The sequence below is a fragment of the Cheilinus undulatus genome, linkage group 14 (assembly GCF_018320785.1).
Source record: "Cheilinus undulatus linkage group 14, ASM1832078v1, whole genome shotgun sequence".
NCBI classification, from domain to species: Eukaryota; Metazoa; Chordata; class Actinopteri; order Labriformes; family Labridae; genus Cheilinus; species Cheilinus undulatus.
Window position 1 is genome coordinate 16,330,330 of NC_054878.1, and position 14,576 is coordinate 16,344,905.

General features: G+C 37.4%; 1 protein-coding gene across 1 annotated transcript in view; it reads left to right on the top strand.

The window, feature by feature from the left end:
• The window catches only part of atad2b (ATPase family AAA domain containing 2B), an 88,855-nt gene that overhangs the window by 53,042 nt on the left and 21,237 nt on the right, over positions 1-14,576 (top strand). The window contains exon 25 of the mRNA XM_041805190.1: positions 12,870-13,601. Coding sequence (XP_041661124.1) covers positions 12,870-13,601 — 732 coding nt within the window. The remainder of the gene's footprint in view (positions 1-12,869; positions 13,602-14,576) is intronic.

The following is a 14,576-nucleotide window of genomic DNA, read 5'->3' on the forward strand; positions in this document are numbered from 1 at the left end:
CCTTTCTTAACTGATATTTTTGGCTTCATCACATTTTTTACCCACTTTAAACACATTTTTGCCAGTTTTTGCATTTATTTCGCAATCTTTTGATTATTTTTTCCTTAAAAATAGTTTCATTTCCTTCTACTTTATTCTCTGTTATCCTAAATCCCAGATAAATAAAATTATTTTTTGTTACTTTGATATGGTGGTTTTTATTGAGTTAAACATATGATACCATTATCACAGATTATCAACCATGATTTTGCTGACCCCCTTGACTCCCCTTTATCTCCTTTATGGGTGGCCTTGATTGGTGCTTCTCAGAGATGCTGTGAATGTCAGTGGCACTTTGAAATAGAAGTTTTGCCTAGAACAAATTAAGGCTAACCCCACTTATCCTTGGCTTGAATTTTGTTACCTTTTTTTCCCCCATTTTTGTCTATGATGTTTCCTTGGTTTTGCTCCCCTGTTTTTTTCCCTTGGTGGCAATTTATGCTGATAAATTGTCTATCTGCTGAAAAAGAGCTATACTAATGTTTACTCATTCCATGGAAGAGATTCACTTTCCCAAACACAGTCATCCAACCATGCTCCCATCTCTGGGGACTCTTTAAGACATGTTCTCATTAAATGAGTCACATCAGACCACCATAAGATAGGAATCTATGCGGATTAGGTTTTTAATTACATCACATTATTCATAGAATTGGACTTATCCGGCTAATTGCCCCAATTAAACTCAAAGATGAGATGCTGTTTTACTAAACATAGCTGTCTCTGTTTCCAACCAACCGCTCATTAAGGTATGGCACAGAAGTAAAGGGCAGTTATGCAATCTGTTGACTTCAGTCCCTAATTCAGACCTGAGAATGGTTTGATGATATTATTAAACATCCTACGTGCACAGCGAATGATTCATTTTTTCAAAAGAAATTTTTTTAATGCGTTTTTTTTTTTTTTGTTTGTTTGCCCATACTGCTCTTTGTTGTTGTGTCACCATCGTGTGATTCAGGGAAGAGTGGCTGCAATTTACTTTCTATCTCTCAGAGAGATGCTTCAAGTGAAACAATATTCTCTGACCAAAACATTGTAAATCATTCCTGCAGATGGAGAGTTCTTTACTTCTAATATGAAATGCACTTCCACTACAGAGAATATCATCAAACAAGCACTGATGCCCAGTCTGCACAATGATTTTATGGTAAACACGTCTGAAGGCTATTGGTCACATTTTCTTTCCTTGAATGTAATTTTGATTTCCTTATTAAATTTAGGACTAGCATTTGGGAAAAGATAATACATGCACCTCTTATCGGAGGATATGAAAAAGTTTTAAAATCTAATTTAAGGATGTGTGGGAAGATTGGATTTATGGACTTTTCTTGCCTCAGAGCATCTCTGAAAGTACAGTGTCACACTCCGAAGGGAAGATTATGCTTCTACATGGGAAAGTAAATACATAATCAATTATTTATTAGTTTTAATAGGCCTATCTTACTAAGTAATTTTATTGAAAAAAGTCTGAATGTAATCATGCACAATATCTGTATACAAGCATGATCCTCTTCACAAAAGTCTTTTGTTGCAGAGCATATAAAATCCCACAGGTGTGCGAAAGTGGATGCATAGGAAGCACCAGCTGTGCAAGTAGCAGTTCAGTATATGCAGCCTGGTTAGACATGTTAAATAGACGAGTCAGATGGTAATGTCAGTCAAAGAGCCTAAATGAAAGTACAGGAGCATTGAATTGCAAGTGAAAATGAGCAGCCGTGATTGCAGCCAAACAACTAACATTTCCCATTAAGAAAATTTGAATTTTTATCCATTTTTTTTTAGGTTTTTTTTTACCCTTTTTTATATCAGTCTGCAGGATGGGAACAATCAATAATACTAGCACCCTAACACCTCAAGTTCTTCAGCTGCAAGATGCTGCAATTCAAGATAGGATTAGTCCCTGTCTAGACACTGTCTGGTGTTATTGCATAAGTAAGAGAGGATCCTGTAACTCAATAAAAGTAAAATCTAAAATGTGTTTAAGAAGAACAGACTTGGAGTTATGTAAGAAGAAAATGAATCTTATAGCTGATGCAGCAAAGTGTCTTTGTAGAGTAACGAGTCCCTGTGTAAATAATATTTAATATTTTATTATTTTATTATTTAATATTTAAATATGATCACTCTTTTTGCTGACTCCTTGAACAGGCCCACAGAGAGTTGAATTTACAACATATCAAATTTTAAGTTTCGGAAGCATCAGAGCTCTAACTACAATGCTATCTATCACAATGAGTCCAATATACCGCCAGACAAGGACGTTCATAAGGGGGCATAAAGGGGGAAACTTTATGGGGCCCAGCCCTTTGGAGGATCCCATGGGAGTTGACAAAAACTTAGTCCAGTCCTTCTTTTGAGAAAAGACAACCCAATTTTATTTTAACCTAATAAATCAAATTTATTAGAGCAGCAAAAAACAAATTTGTTTTATTGTTAATTCCATAGAAATGCAGCCTGTTTCAGATATTTTTCTAGCAAAAATATTTCTATAATTAGTTAAAAGGTTCACTTAAATCCCAATGTCTAAAGAGACAGACACGGAGAGGAGAGGAGGAGCACAAATAAAAAACAAAGTTTCATCTCATTTATATTATTTTTATTTAGGTTAATACATAGTGTAGACAAAAATACAGCAGCCTGAAGAAACATTATTATTATTATTATTATTATTATTATTATTATTATTATTATTATTAAAAGACAATGTGCACTATGAAAAAGCTGACAAACACTGTTAATAGACATAACTGAACAGGTTGCATTCTGCTCTGTGATAATTATTTATCATTATTTCTTGTGAGCTTCACCAGAGATGCATTATTGTGCTTCTGAGAAGCAAATCACTCTATTCAAACTAAAACAATATGGGATAAAATTAGGGCTGAACAGTTTGAAAAAAATGTCTAATTGTCATGATCTTGATATGAATTGTTGTATTGAAGGGATTGATGTTTTTGTCATGCTCATATTTGATTTAAAAAGAAACACAAAAATGAAGAAAGTGGGATTTTTGTTGACTTTTCTAAAAAATGGCTCTTGGATGATTGCATAATATATGATGCATAACACCTCTGCTGCAAAAAAAGGTTTTAAACTGGTATTTTGACACAAACTTAAGGTCAAAGAAATATTGCACCTTCTGCGATTTGAAAATTGCAGCTGGCCATGTTGTGATTTAATCTAATTTTCGATGAATTGCCCAGCCCTAGAGGGAAGTTCTCCTTAAAGTGAGGGCAGTGACACACTGATCATTGAACATGTCATATACATTTACTATCAATGCACAACTGGTTGAAAATTGGTTAATTTACCCTTGCAACTTGCAACTTGCAATGCGACTTGACGACATTTCTTCATTAAAAGAAGAACAAAGAACAGCAGTGAGTTGTTTTCTTTTCAAAAACAACAAAAGTTGTGTACTGACATTTCTACAGTTGCCATGGTTCACGTTATTCCTCAGTAGCTGTGCACGCCCACCTCGGTTGCAGACAGAATGCTCATCCAATCACACTCCAAGTTTTTGTCAAATCCTCTGCCCTTTCCCAAATGCTTAGTATTGAAGGTTTTCCAGATGGATGTGTGAAACAAATCCTGTCAGGTTAGATGGAAGGTGTTCTGATGAAGAACTACTTCTTCTTGACTGTTGTCAAGGTTTTTTATTCAAACGTCCTTGTGAACAAACAGGGCTTTCAAGACATGTTTTATTAGATTAGCAGCTAGCACGAGGACATTCCATTTCCCCCAGAGAGTGTGCTCTCATATGTAAAGGTGTGAAAACTCGCAGTATGTCCATCAAATGAGCCAACCCAGCAGCTGCACATCTCTGTACCTCACTGCTCAAGCCCTACAGCTCATCTGAATGTGTCTATTGGCCATGAGCAACAGACCTTTCCCCCAGAAGGCTTTCATATCCTGCTTTGTATGTACATGTGTGTGCAGGATGACATCTTAAACATTACTTGGAGCTGTGGGTGCACTAGGGCATGTCTGTCTTCTAAGAGGAGGGCACCAAAGGCAACATCATCCCATCAGCCATTTACTGACTAACAGAGAGGAGGGGGGACTGAGGTTGACTGATGCGCTGACTGAATTATGTCTTCACTTCCTTTACCATGCAAATATACTTCCTCTTTGGACCTACTGTTTTTTCTGGTTTTATTTTAAAACCAGTGACATTACTTTATAGAGCTTTCTTCCTTTATGTGAAGAGGAGCCTCTATCATCTTATCTGTTTCATTGCACGATTACAAACATGTACTGCCTGACATGTTGAACCGCTAATTTAAGCCAAGCACGGTTGGTTGGCTGTGCAGACCTTGGGGTAAAAAATAAGTCTGAAGGAAAGAAATGGGAAAGGAAGTGACTGATCTGTTGTATTTCTCAAAGCAACAAAAGCATCATTTATTGATCTGGACAGTTCATTTAATGTCAGTGTGAAGCATCACATCAGGTGAAAAATGGCTGCCATGACCCAGGAGCCCTGAGGCCCAGTGTCACCATGATGGTCTCTAACTGTCTCCTCTATTTGCCGCCTGTTTTCTGCCATCTTCAGCATGCTTTCTTAGTACTCAGATTCAGACTGCTGTGGGACTTGGCAACTTTTAATGGGTCTGCTAAGGTAAAGGCAGGGTGTCCGCTACATGTAATTGATCGTGGCGCACCGCCACGCCAAAATAAAAGCCGTCATGACTTCAGAATTATGATCTTTTTTACAGATGTTAAAAATGTACATTATATTGTATGAATGGATCCATATAAACATATAGTCTACATCGGCGCACATCAATGAACCTTAATAAGAGTTTGAAATTGTAATCATGAAATGTGACACTGCTCTGTAACTTAATTTTGAAAAACCAACACCGGCGTCATAACTTCCTGTCATCACACACAGACAGCTGATAAACTTTAATTTCGTTTAGTTTAGTACTTCCCTGATCATAATCCGATGATTAGTGGTAAACCTGTGTAGATATATTCATCATCAGCCATGTCTCATGCTGGAGATGAGACACTAGCGATCTAAAAATGGCTTGTTGTCATTAAAACTCTGGCAGAACTCTAGTTTCGTTTCTGTTACGATACAAGACTGGATAAAAACAATAGGGACGGACTGTCAGGCTCCTGTCAGGAGCAGTTGAGTGTGTGTGTCTGTGTGTGTGTGTGTGTGTGTGTGTGTGTGTGTGTGTGTGTGTGACAGACTAGAGGAGAGACAGTTTGTGTGTCCGTCCATGAGTGCGGGTCGGTCTGGCAACAAGCATGAATGAACTAACGTTAGCTTGTTGAATACATGAGTGATAAATGTTTATAAGTTATCATGAATAACTTTTGTAGGCTGAGGCTTACCTGTGGCTCTTCTGGGATGCCAGAGAACATAATAAAAGCAGAATCCTACTGTAGGAGTCTTTCATTCAAATCATATCCCCAGGCTGTTGTCATTAGTATGATCTTAAAGTGTTTATGAATGTTTGAAAGGAGGGAGGCAAAGTAAAAGCATAGATAATATCATTTTCATTTTTTTAAATTTTTTTTGAGTGTTTATTCTGTGGTACGTCCAAGTTATTTAATTTAACAGAACCAAAAGATGTCGTTTTCTTTCAGTTTTCAGAATATGGACATTCAAACTGTGACATTATTTTGACAGCTTTGGAATATCCATGTTCAATTTTTAGTTCAGGGACCCCAATGATTTTTTTATTTGTAAAAGTCATGGTAATGTTACTGTATGTTACGTAAAATTTCAGGGGTCGGGGGGGATTAGGCAAAGCCCCCCCCCCCCGGTGTCAAAAAATCCTGGAGGAAACCCTGAAAGGGATAATCACAGATGGGTTGATGAAGACGTACAGTAAAATAGGGATGGAAATTTAAATGAAAAGTAACACATAAATTTTGCTAAATATAACTGTTCCAGTTAAAGTTAAAGCCAAGTTAGAGTTTGACAGAAACTGACCTACCCCTTAGCTGAACAGAAATCATTTGAAATTAGTATGGGTTTAATTCACAAGGTGATGAATAGATTTAATTTTAATCTGCTCACAACTTTAAATGTGGAATTGAAAAAGAGAAAAAAGAATATTTTAGAGAAACCATTAAGTATACATGGCCACCATATGTACATGTAAACCTTTTAAAGCAGTTCTTCTTTTTACATTTGCATCTTAAATTTGCCAGCATGACCTTTTCTTCTGCTTTGTATAATCCTAAAGACAACATTTAAATTCCTCATTTTCTTTCAATCATCAGGAACCTTTTAATCAAAATGTAAATGACAGGATATACAGCTTTTGTGCTGTGTTGATTACAGCTAAGCAAAATGACTTGGAGGGAAAAAAGCAGAAATCCAGAGAGAAAGGATAGTGGCTGAAAATATAATTTTCAGGAATATTTTTTCCTGAAGCTCCAAAGAGCAAAACTAGCGCTGTCAGTGTGATTATATTTTCACACAGCCTTGATTCTTTTTTTTTTCTAAGAAAAACCTGTCGACTGAGAGTAATACCCACATGACTGCAGAGCTTTTTTGTTTCTCATTTTAAGCACAAATGGCACTTGTTGGCTGTCTGAGACTGATAAACTGATAAGCAAGGTCAGGGACAGTCTGAGCACCCTCATAACAGAACTTCTAATGTAAAGAACATTGTAACTTCAACTTTTTAAAGTGAATTTGTTCAGCTTTGTTGAAAATCAAACACTGTTGCTCATCTTTGTATTACAGTGCAGACAGTCTGCTTGGCAGAGCGATGCAACAAGAGTATCAGTTTTTCGGTCTGTTTGTTTAAGTGCGGTTTTATGTCACATCTCCAGACTCTGAGCTCCTTCCCATCGAACGCAGGTGATGAGAGCACGGAGGATCAATACTTCATCAATGTTACAAGATTGAGGCCCCGACTCATGTTGATTCCATTGAACCAGGTGGCAAATAACTGAGTTAACTTTTGTGTTGTGCCTGTAACCGGGCTCACAGTGACTCTGTGTAGCTGCATGTATACTGTATATGTGCACGAGTACACAGAGCTCTTATTTGTTATTTTGTGACATTACTGGACAAGAGATCAGCAATTCACTACAGTCATCTCCAATAAGAGTTGGGTTTGTTGTAAAGGACTTAAATCAGGTTGAAATCACATTCTCTTCAGCATTTCATTTACCTTGTCTCAAGGTGTAAAAAGTTGGCAGTACGCAGTAAATCTACATTGAACCATCAGTATTTGCTAGATTCTCCCGTTATATATCAACCTGTTTCTTCTATTTTTCAGTCACATTTGAAAGTCTTAATATTGTTCTATTTTGAGAGTTATAGTAAGTCTACCCCCATATCTGATTTGAATCTAAGGAGATATTTACAGCCTTCATTCTGTGACTGATATGAATTTTAAATCATCTGTTCTCCACAGCTACCAACACGGGTGCAACAACCCATACGGTTTATATATGTCGGATGTTACCACACACAAACAGTGGCTATAGTTCCACACAAGGCTGTTGTTTCCATGGTTTCACATTATTTTAATGTGTTTCCAGCAGAGGTTGCTCTAAACATTTTTATGTCTGTTATTTTGACAAACAGGGTCATACAGATTCTGCCATACCATTTTACAAGCCATCATTTTAATTTCCGTCTTTAATATTTTTAATATAAAATAAGTAATAATGACTTTATTGATAGTGTTCAATTCATGAAGCACCCTTTTCTTGACTAATATTTTATACAAAGAGCAATCTTTGAGGTTACTCATTTTTCAATGCCAGGGTGAGTAAAGATTAACAGCACAGTGTTTATTTCTCATTTTGTTTTTTATGTAGTGACAGTGTAGCACAGTCCTTGTCTTCTAGCAAGCAAATATGAACTGTGCCATTGAAGAATTCATTTAATGTATAAGAATATTTTTAATATCAAGATGTAGTTTGAAGACTATAGCCGATTCACGAGTTGTTGAAAGTTTGATTTCTGATCCTTACCGTCATGTGCTATAGCAACATGTGTCTGATGTCCCCACCCACTCAACTTTAGTCCATTCTGATCTAACGTTTAGAATTTCAAACATTGCGTTCAGTTTATTGAATTATGATACTGAAACGAGAAGTGCACAACAGCTCTGTCTGTAAACTTGTGTCAAATGACAGCCTCCGACTTTTTTAACTGCTATGATAATAATAGTGATGAAAAAGTAATATAACAGACTTTTGGTTAATCATCTTTATTAAGCCCTATCTTAAGGATAGGGATGGAAAAATAATACAGCGGACTTTATTTAGGCTAACAAAGCAGCATTTACTAAGTCAGACCTCTGATTCCTAGTAAATTTGCTGTAATCTCGTATATACTACAGAGCAATAATCACCTGCTCTCATCTCATCATTTTTTCTGTCACTCTTTTGTAAGAAGGTATATTGAAAATAAAGGGAACAGTATTTTCCGAGAAATAGCTGTTGTAGATGGTCATTCTATGCGGTGCCCACACACAGATCCATGCAAAATAATTCATAAAAATGATCAATTTCTCAATCTAAAATTAAAGCCACCAATTATGAGACTATGTTTGTACAACATAATCACCGCTTAAATGTAAGTTTGAAACATGCCGACAGTGGCAGCTGTAAATCTCTGATGCATTCAAGACACCTCCAGCAGCCTCTCCTTACACAGTCAGCAAAGAGACCAATGTGCTTTCAGTGATAGAGCCCACAGGCTATGAGAGGAATCATTGTGATAGATTTAATAACCAACTTGATGGGCTATGTGTGCAAAATAGAAAAAGTCTGCATCTGACTGTGGGTTTGCTGACACACAGGGTCATCCTCCCATCTTAAGGTTGACCCTGTAGGTTTTTCCAGCATGTCTTCATACTCCTTAGTGATGGACAAGTGTCATAAACGTAAATTCATGGGAGAGAATGTGAAGGAAAAGGATTTTCAGGAGGCAAGGAAGTTGTTGTTTATTGCATGAAACACACAAACCTCCTTACTTTTGTGCAGGAGCACTGCAAAAGGAGTTTATAGATACAGAGCATCCATCTTGGTTAGGACTGTCTGTGTGAATTTGGAGTGATGGGACAGCTTAGCTGTCTCTACAGACAGTAATTATGCACAATATCAAACCTTCGCTACTATCCTTTATTAATTTTAGCAGGTGTCCATACCAATATATTAAAGAAGTTAAGGCCTAAAAATTAGTCTCTAGAACACTTCCAGGGTGAACAAAGACACAAACTTCAGTCCATAAAACACACTTTAGAATTTAAAGAATGAGGATTAATAGAGATAAGGACTTGGATGTAGGTTTCTTGGTCCCGCTAAAACTCCACTAACTTATTTGTACATTAGGCGGTTTTACAGCTGATATAGGCTGATATATACTGCTAATATCAGATGTAAATATTGGCAAAAACTTATTCTACCAGTTCTAAAAAAAAACAAAAACACTAAGCTAGTATCAGCTGATGCCATTGTCATGCCATAAAAGCATTTATTCTTAGGTGATACCTGTGAACAAGTAGCTGTTGTTCAACAGTATACGGTTTTTTGAGACATAAATCATAATTTAAAATGTGTGATCACTATGAAACTTGTTTCAAATGTTTACACTCTAAATATTTGTGGCTTAAATTGTGGAAGACCAGTAAAAACATAATACAGAGGGTTTACTGAGGGGCAGCTTCTGAGTTTATTATGCAGCTCATTAACCAGTAAAAAACAACATCTGTATTACATGCTGCTTCAAAGATTACTAAACTGTGAAAATTGTCATAACTAACAGCTTTATAACCTCTGAACTGCTTAAGTGGAATTTATTTTTCAAGTTTGATAATGGGGAGATCATTAAGTTGGCTGGTTTTATTACTGCTTGGTTCAGTTTTAAACCTCTGGTAACTGAAGTGGTTCTGAATTTTAGGGAAGTCCATGCCAGCAGATGGTTATTTCTGCAGGTGTTGTGTTTCTAGCTCTAATTGTAGTGGTTATTTTTCTATCAGTCACAATTTTCACTGGACTGTTGATTAATGTCTTGAAATGTGTTAAAAACAGAATGCAAAATATTTATCTTTAACTAGAAAGTGAAGGTTAAAGCTCTTTTAATCATTTCACAAAGCATTAGTGTGGTGTTGTTTCTACTGCCAAGTGGACATCTTTGAATGTGAGCTGACATCAGTTTCACTGAATGGAGCCTGTATTTGCTGAAAGAGAGTCCCGACCAGATGATTATACTAAAGTGTAGAGTATCCTTGATCTTTTTGCCATTGTGATGATATTGATAAGCATGAAACCTTTATTTAAGCAGACGTTCTTTACTCTGTGCTCTTGGCCTTTTCAGCTTTTGCAGAAAAAGAAAAAATAGAAGGAAAGAAGTACCCTTGGCACCAGTTGCCTGGCAACCAACAGGGATTCCAGGAAGATAATGTTCCTGACTTAGAAATGGTCAGGCACACAACCTGTGGTTTGTTGTTTTAACATTTCAGCTTTAGTGTTTGTCACTTTTGTATAGTCAGCTTAGTTGTTTCCACTAGTTTCCTAACAAATTAAGCTTCTCCTTTAAGAATATTACTGTATTAATCAATCAGTCAAACTTTATTTATGTAACACTTTTCATACAAGACAATGAAGCACAAAGTGCTGTACAAACAGAATATTAAAAGGAGATAGAAGGAAATATGACCCAAACCCACTCCACCCAACCCTCTAACCCACCCACCCTGCGATCCATACACAATATTGGCAAAATACATCATAGATAAAAGACACTATAAGAACAGGAACTTATGTACCCAGTACGTACTGAGGAACACTGGAGGTTAGGTTAAAGTGTAGATTAAAATATCAACGGATGAAATAGAAATAAGTTGAAATGAAAGGGAATAAAAAGGTATTGTAATGAGAATAAAAACACTAAAAGATAACTCGGGGAAATATGCTCAAATAAGAAAATAAAACACTTCAGGAGATCTTAGTGAGATATGATAAACAAGAGGATAAACTACTGAAATAAAATTCTGAAGTTGAAACAGAATAAGATAAAACCTAAATTACTAAAACAGATTAAGATGAGGATATCAAATTCAGGTGAAAGCCAGACTGAAAAGGTAGGTCTTGAGTTTGCTTAAACTTAAAGATAGATCAGCCTAAGATTTTTACCCTTTATGTAAGAGCACGTACAGGTTATAGTGCACTTTTGGGCCCCCAGAACTTCAATTTCAGTTTATGAGATTTATTCACATTATGCTTTTATGGGTGAGTGGGATCATTGTAATAAATAGCCTGCATCTATATTGCATAATGTTGTAGACAAGGGATTCTTCAAGGTGTCCCTTGTCGGCCCTACTTTTACAACTTTTCTGATTGGAATTTAGCAGTTTGAACCTAAGGAAGATAAATTTCCAACAATTAACAAGGAGTAAAAGCTCTAAGGGTTTACCCTTAGTTTTATTCTGTTGGCATCAGAGGTGGGAAGAGCTGAATAGCACAACAATACCTGATGAGAAATGCTTCAATGGTAACACATCAATGTGCAGCTGATGGATAAGACAGTAATTAAAATCATTTCCAAGAAGCACATAAATCTGAAAAAGGTGCAACTATATGAAAATGTTTTCTCTTTTTCCTCTGGTGAATACCTGTACAGTGTGCATAATCACATCTTGAGTTCAGCTTGTAAAAAGATGAGCTCCGGTTTAAAATATTCAGGGGATGGAGCAGAGTTGTGGCGCAGATGGAGATTACACAACGGACACTTTCTGTAGCATTCATGCAAAGCCTTTGCTGAAAGCACACTGGGATTTGGCTGACATATTTTATTGATTCTACACGAGATCCCTCTTTGACAGGAGATGTTCCAGTGGCTCCTGACAGCATGAATCATGAGGACTTTATGGGTTTAATTGGTCCGTTGTGATCTTGTGTCTATCCACACCAGGGCTCTTTTTTTTGCACATGAGCATATATGGAAGTTTGTAAGTTGCTTAGATTGTCCCTGTTTGAAGTGCTTTTTATTTGATGAAAGAAATATAGTTTTTTTTATCCTGAATTGAGAACCAAGCCGTCTGAAATGACTCAACAGGTGATTTTAAATGTGAAGCTAACACCCTGAAGGCTTTCATATGTGTTCTTTGTCAGGCCAGTGTACTTTCACTCACGGTCAGATACAACACTTCTGTGGCCAGAAGTTTGTCTCTGTCTTTCTATCGTGCATATTCTGTTTGTGCAGACTTTTTTGCTCTGCATCTCAGTGTTTATCAGAGGAAGGACGGTAAATGAAGGCAAATGCCTCGGAAGTTTCATTGCATTTAATATTCTCATTTGCTTGTAATGACACTTGAGTGGCAGAGCAGATTTCAGAGTTTCTCTTCCTCTTAAAACTCACCATCTGTGATCATTAGTGTCCAACAACTTTTGAGTGCTTTTTCTTTTCAACTTGCAGACTTGGAACTAAGCAGCCTTTTGCCTTAAATGGTCTATTAACTAATAAATTAGTGGGCCAGATTTTCTTAGTGAAGATATTAATCGACTGCTTAAGAAGTGTGGTAAAGAGAAGCTGCCTTAACTTGTGGTCATTTTTGTTGTTTAGCTCCTTGGTTCCCAGCCTGGGGTCCAGGATTCTCGTAGGGGGGAGCAAGAGATCTCAGGGGGGTGTGAGGCTCTGTCTGCCCTGATGTTGTTAAAATTAGATTTGCCGAATGATTTTGGCTCAAGATTTCTTAAATACAAGTAGGCGGGGCTCAAAGGAAAAAGGTTGGGTACCACTGGTTTAGCTAGATAGTTCTGAATGTTTTTAAACAATAGCATTTTACTAAATTAATGCTTCATCCTCATCTTTCACTTTGTTTTTTCTTTCTCTATCGTAGATCATGTAAAGAGGAAGATCCGCAGGCGGCCGTCCTGGGGACGGGGCATTATTCGTAAAAAGAAGAGCTACAAGAAAGGGACAGAAGAGGAGGAGGAGGAGGAGCCTGAGCCAGAAGTGGAGGCCACAGGGCCCAGTGACTCTTGTTTGACGCAGGATGAAGAATCATCTTGTGATATCACGGGTCCTCAGCCCAATGGCCACCATCCCCACCTTCCCTCCACGGAGGAGGAGAGCTCAAACGAGCCGCCTATTACAGCTCCAGCTGCTCCTCCAGATGTCAGTGAATCCACAGAAGATTCAATGTCTAAGGAGGACAAGTCAACAGCCAAAGAGGCAGAGTCTGAGGAAATGGAAAAACAGACCGAGCAGAGTCTAGGTGAAAGTTCTCAGCCCAAGGCGGATGAGGATGAGCCACAGCAGGCTGACACCCAGCCTTTGACTGAAACGACCAAGTCTTCAGATGCTGAGGCTGAGCCGAAGCACACAGAAGTTCTCCTGGACTCACACATGGACTGTGTGAATGGGAATGATTCAATGGACAGCCTGGACTCACAGAGCCTGGATAAGAGCAGTGAGGCTGAGAAAAGGACTCCTCAAAGCACGGCTGAGAGCTCTCATAAAACAGATCAGGAAGAGCACAATGACAAAAATGAGAGCAAACCAACTCAGGAGCACCCTTCCCAGGAGAGAGGGACGGTAACAGAAAATGAGGAAGAGCAAGATAAAGAAGGTATGAGTCTGAACTCAACTCATCAGTAAATTAAAACAGATTTTTTTTCTTCTATTTACATTTTACCTATGTTAAGTGTCAGATTATTAATCTGCGTTTTGTTGAAAATTAGTTTTGGGTTATTGGGTAAATACATTAGCATATTCATCATTTTGACATATATTTGGCCAAGCTAAATAGCTTTATAAGCTGTGTTTTTCTCTTTTTTTTTCAACAGATGATGTCCTGAGTTGAAACTGCACCTCATTTACTTGCTAATTTGATCTTTACTCTAGATTAGCAATTAAGCATGATCACAAAATGTACTCAACCTCAGAAGAGGTTTGCCCACTTAATCATAATTAAGAAGAAAGTTTAGCTTTTGATTATCATCAAGCTCTTCAGATTTACTGTTTTTCTTTTTAAAAAACGAGGGCATGAATACATTAGCACACAGAATACAAAAGTAGATTTCTCCTGGTGTAGCAGAGAGAAACTTTAGTAATTAAGTAGAGCTCTTGTTGACTCTCCCTGTCTTCTGATATGGATCCTGCACTATTCTTCCTTTGTATTTGAGTCAAAGATAAGCCAACAAGTCTACAGGTTTGTTTACAAGCCTGTGGTTTTGCTTGTGGTGAATAGAGGCCATCTGGAGAGCTGAAGTAATGCTGCTAGAATAAAGAGAAGCCATCAGAGGATGGCACTATCACAAAACAGAACACAAACAAACTTGGCGCCTCAATAGATGCTGTAGACAAATCAGCTGTTCCACCTCCACCACTGTTACAAGCTGAGCCTAGTCTTTTATTTCCATTGAAGCGTTTCCTAAGCGCTGTTATAAATGGACTAGAAAGAGGCCGGTTATGAAATATTGTGCCCTCAGTAGCTGCCAGTGGGGTCAAATAGATATTCTTTAGAAACCCCTGTATTGAATATATCATGGAGCAACAGCTGTGGTAATTTTTCCTTTCTGTGGTTCATGACAACAACAAAAAG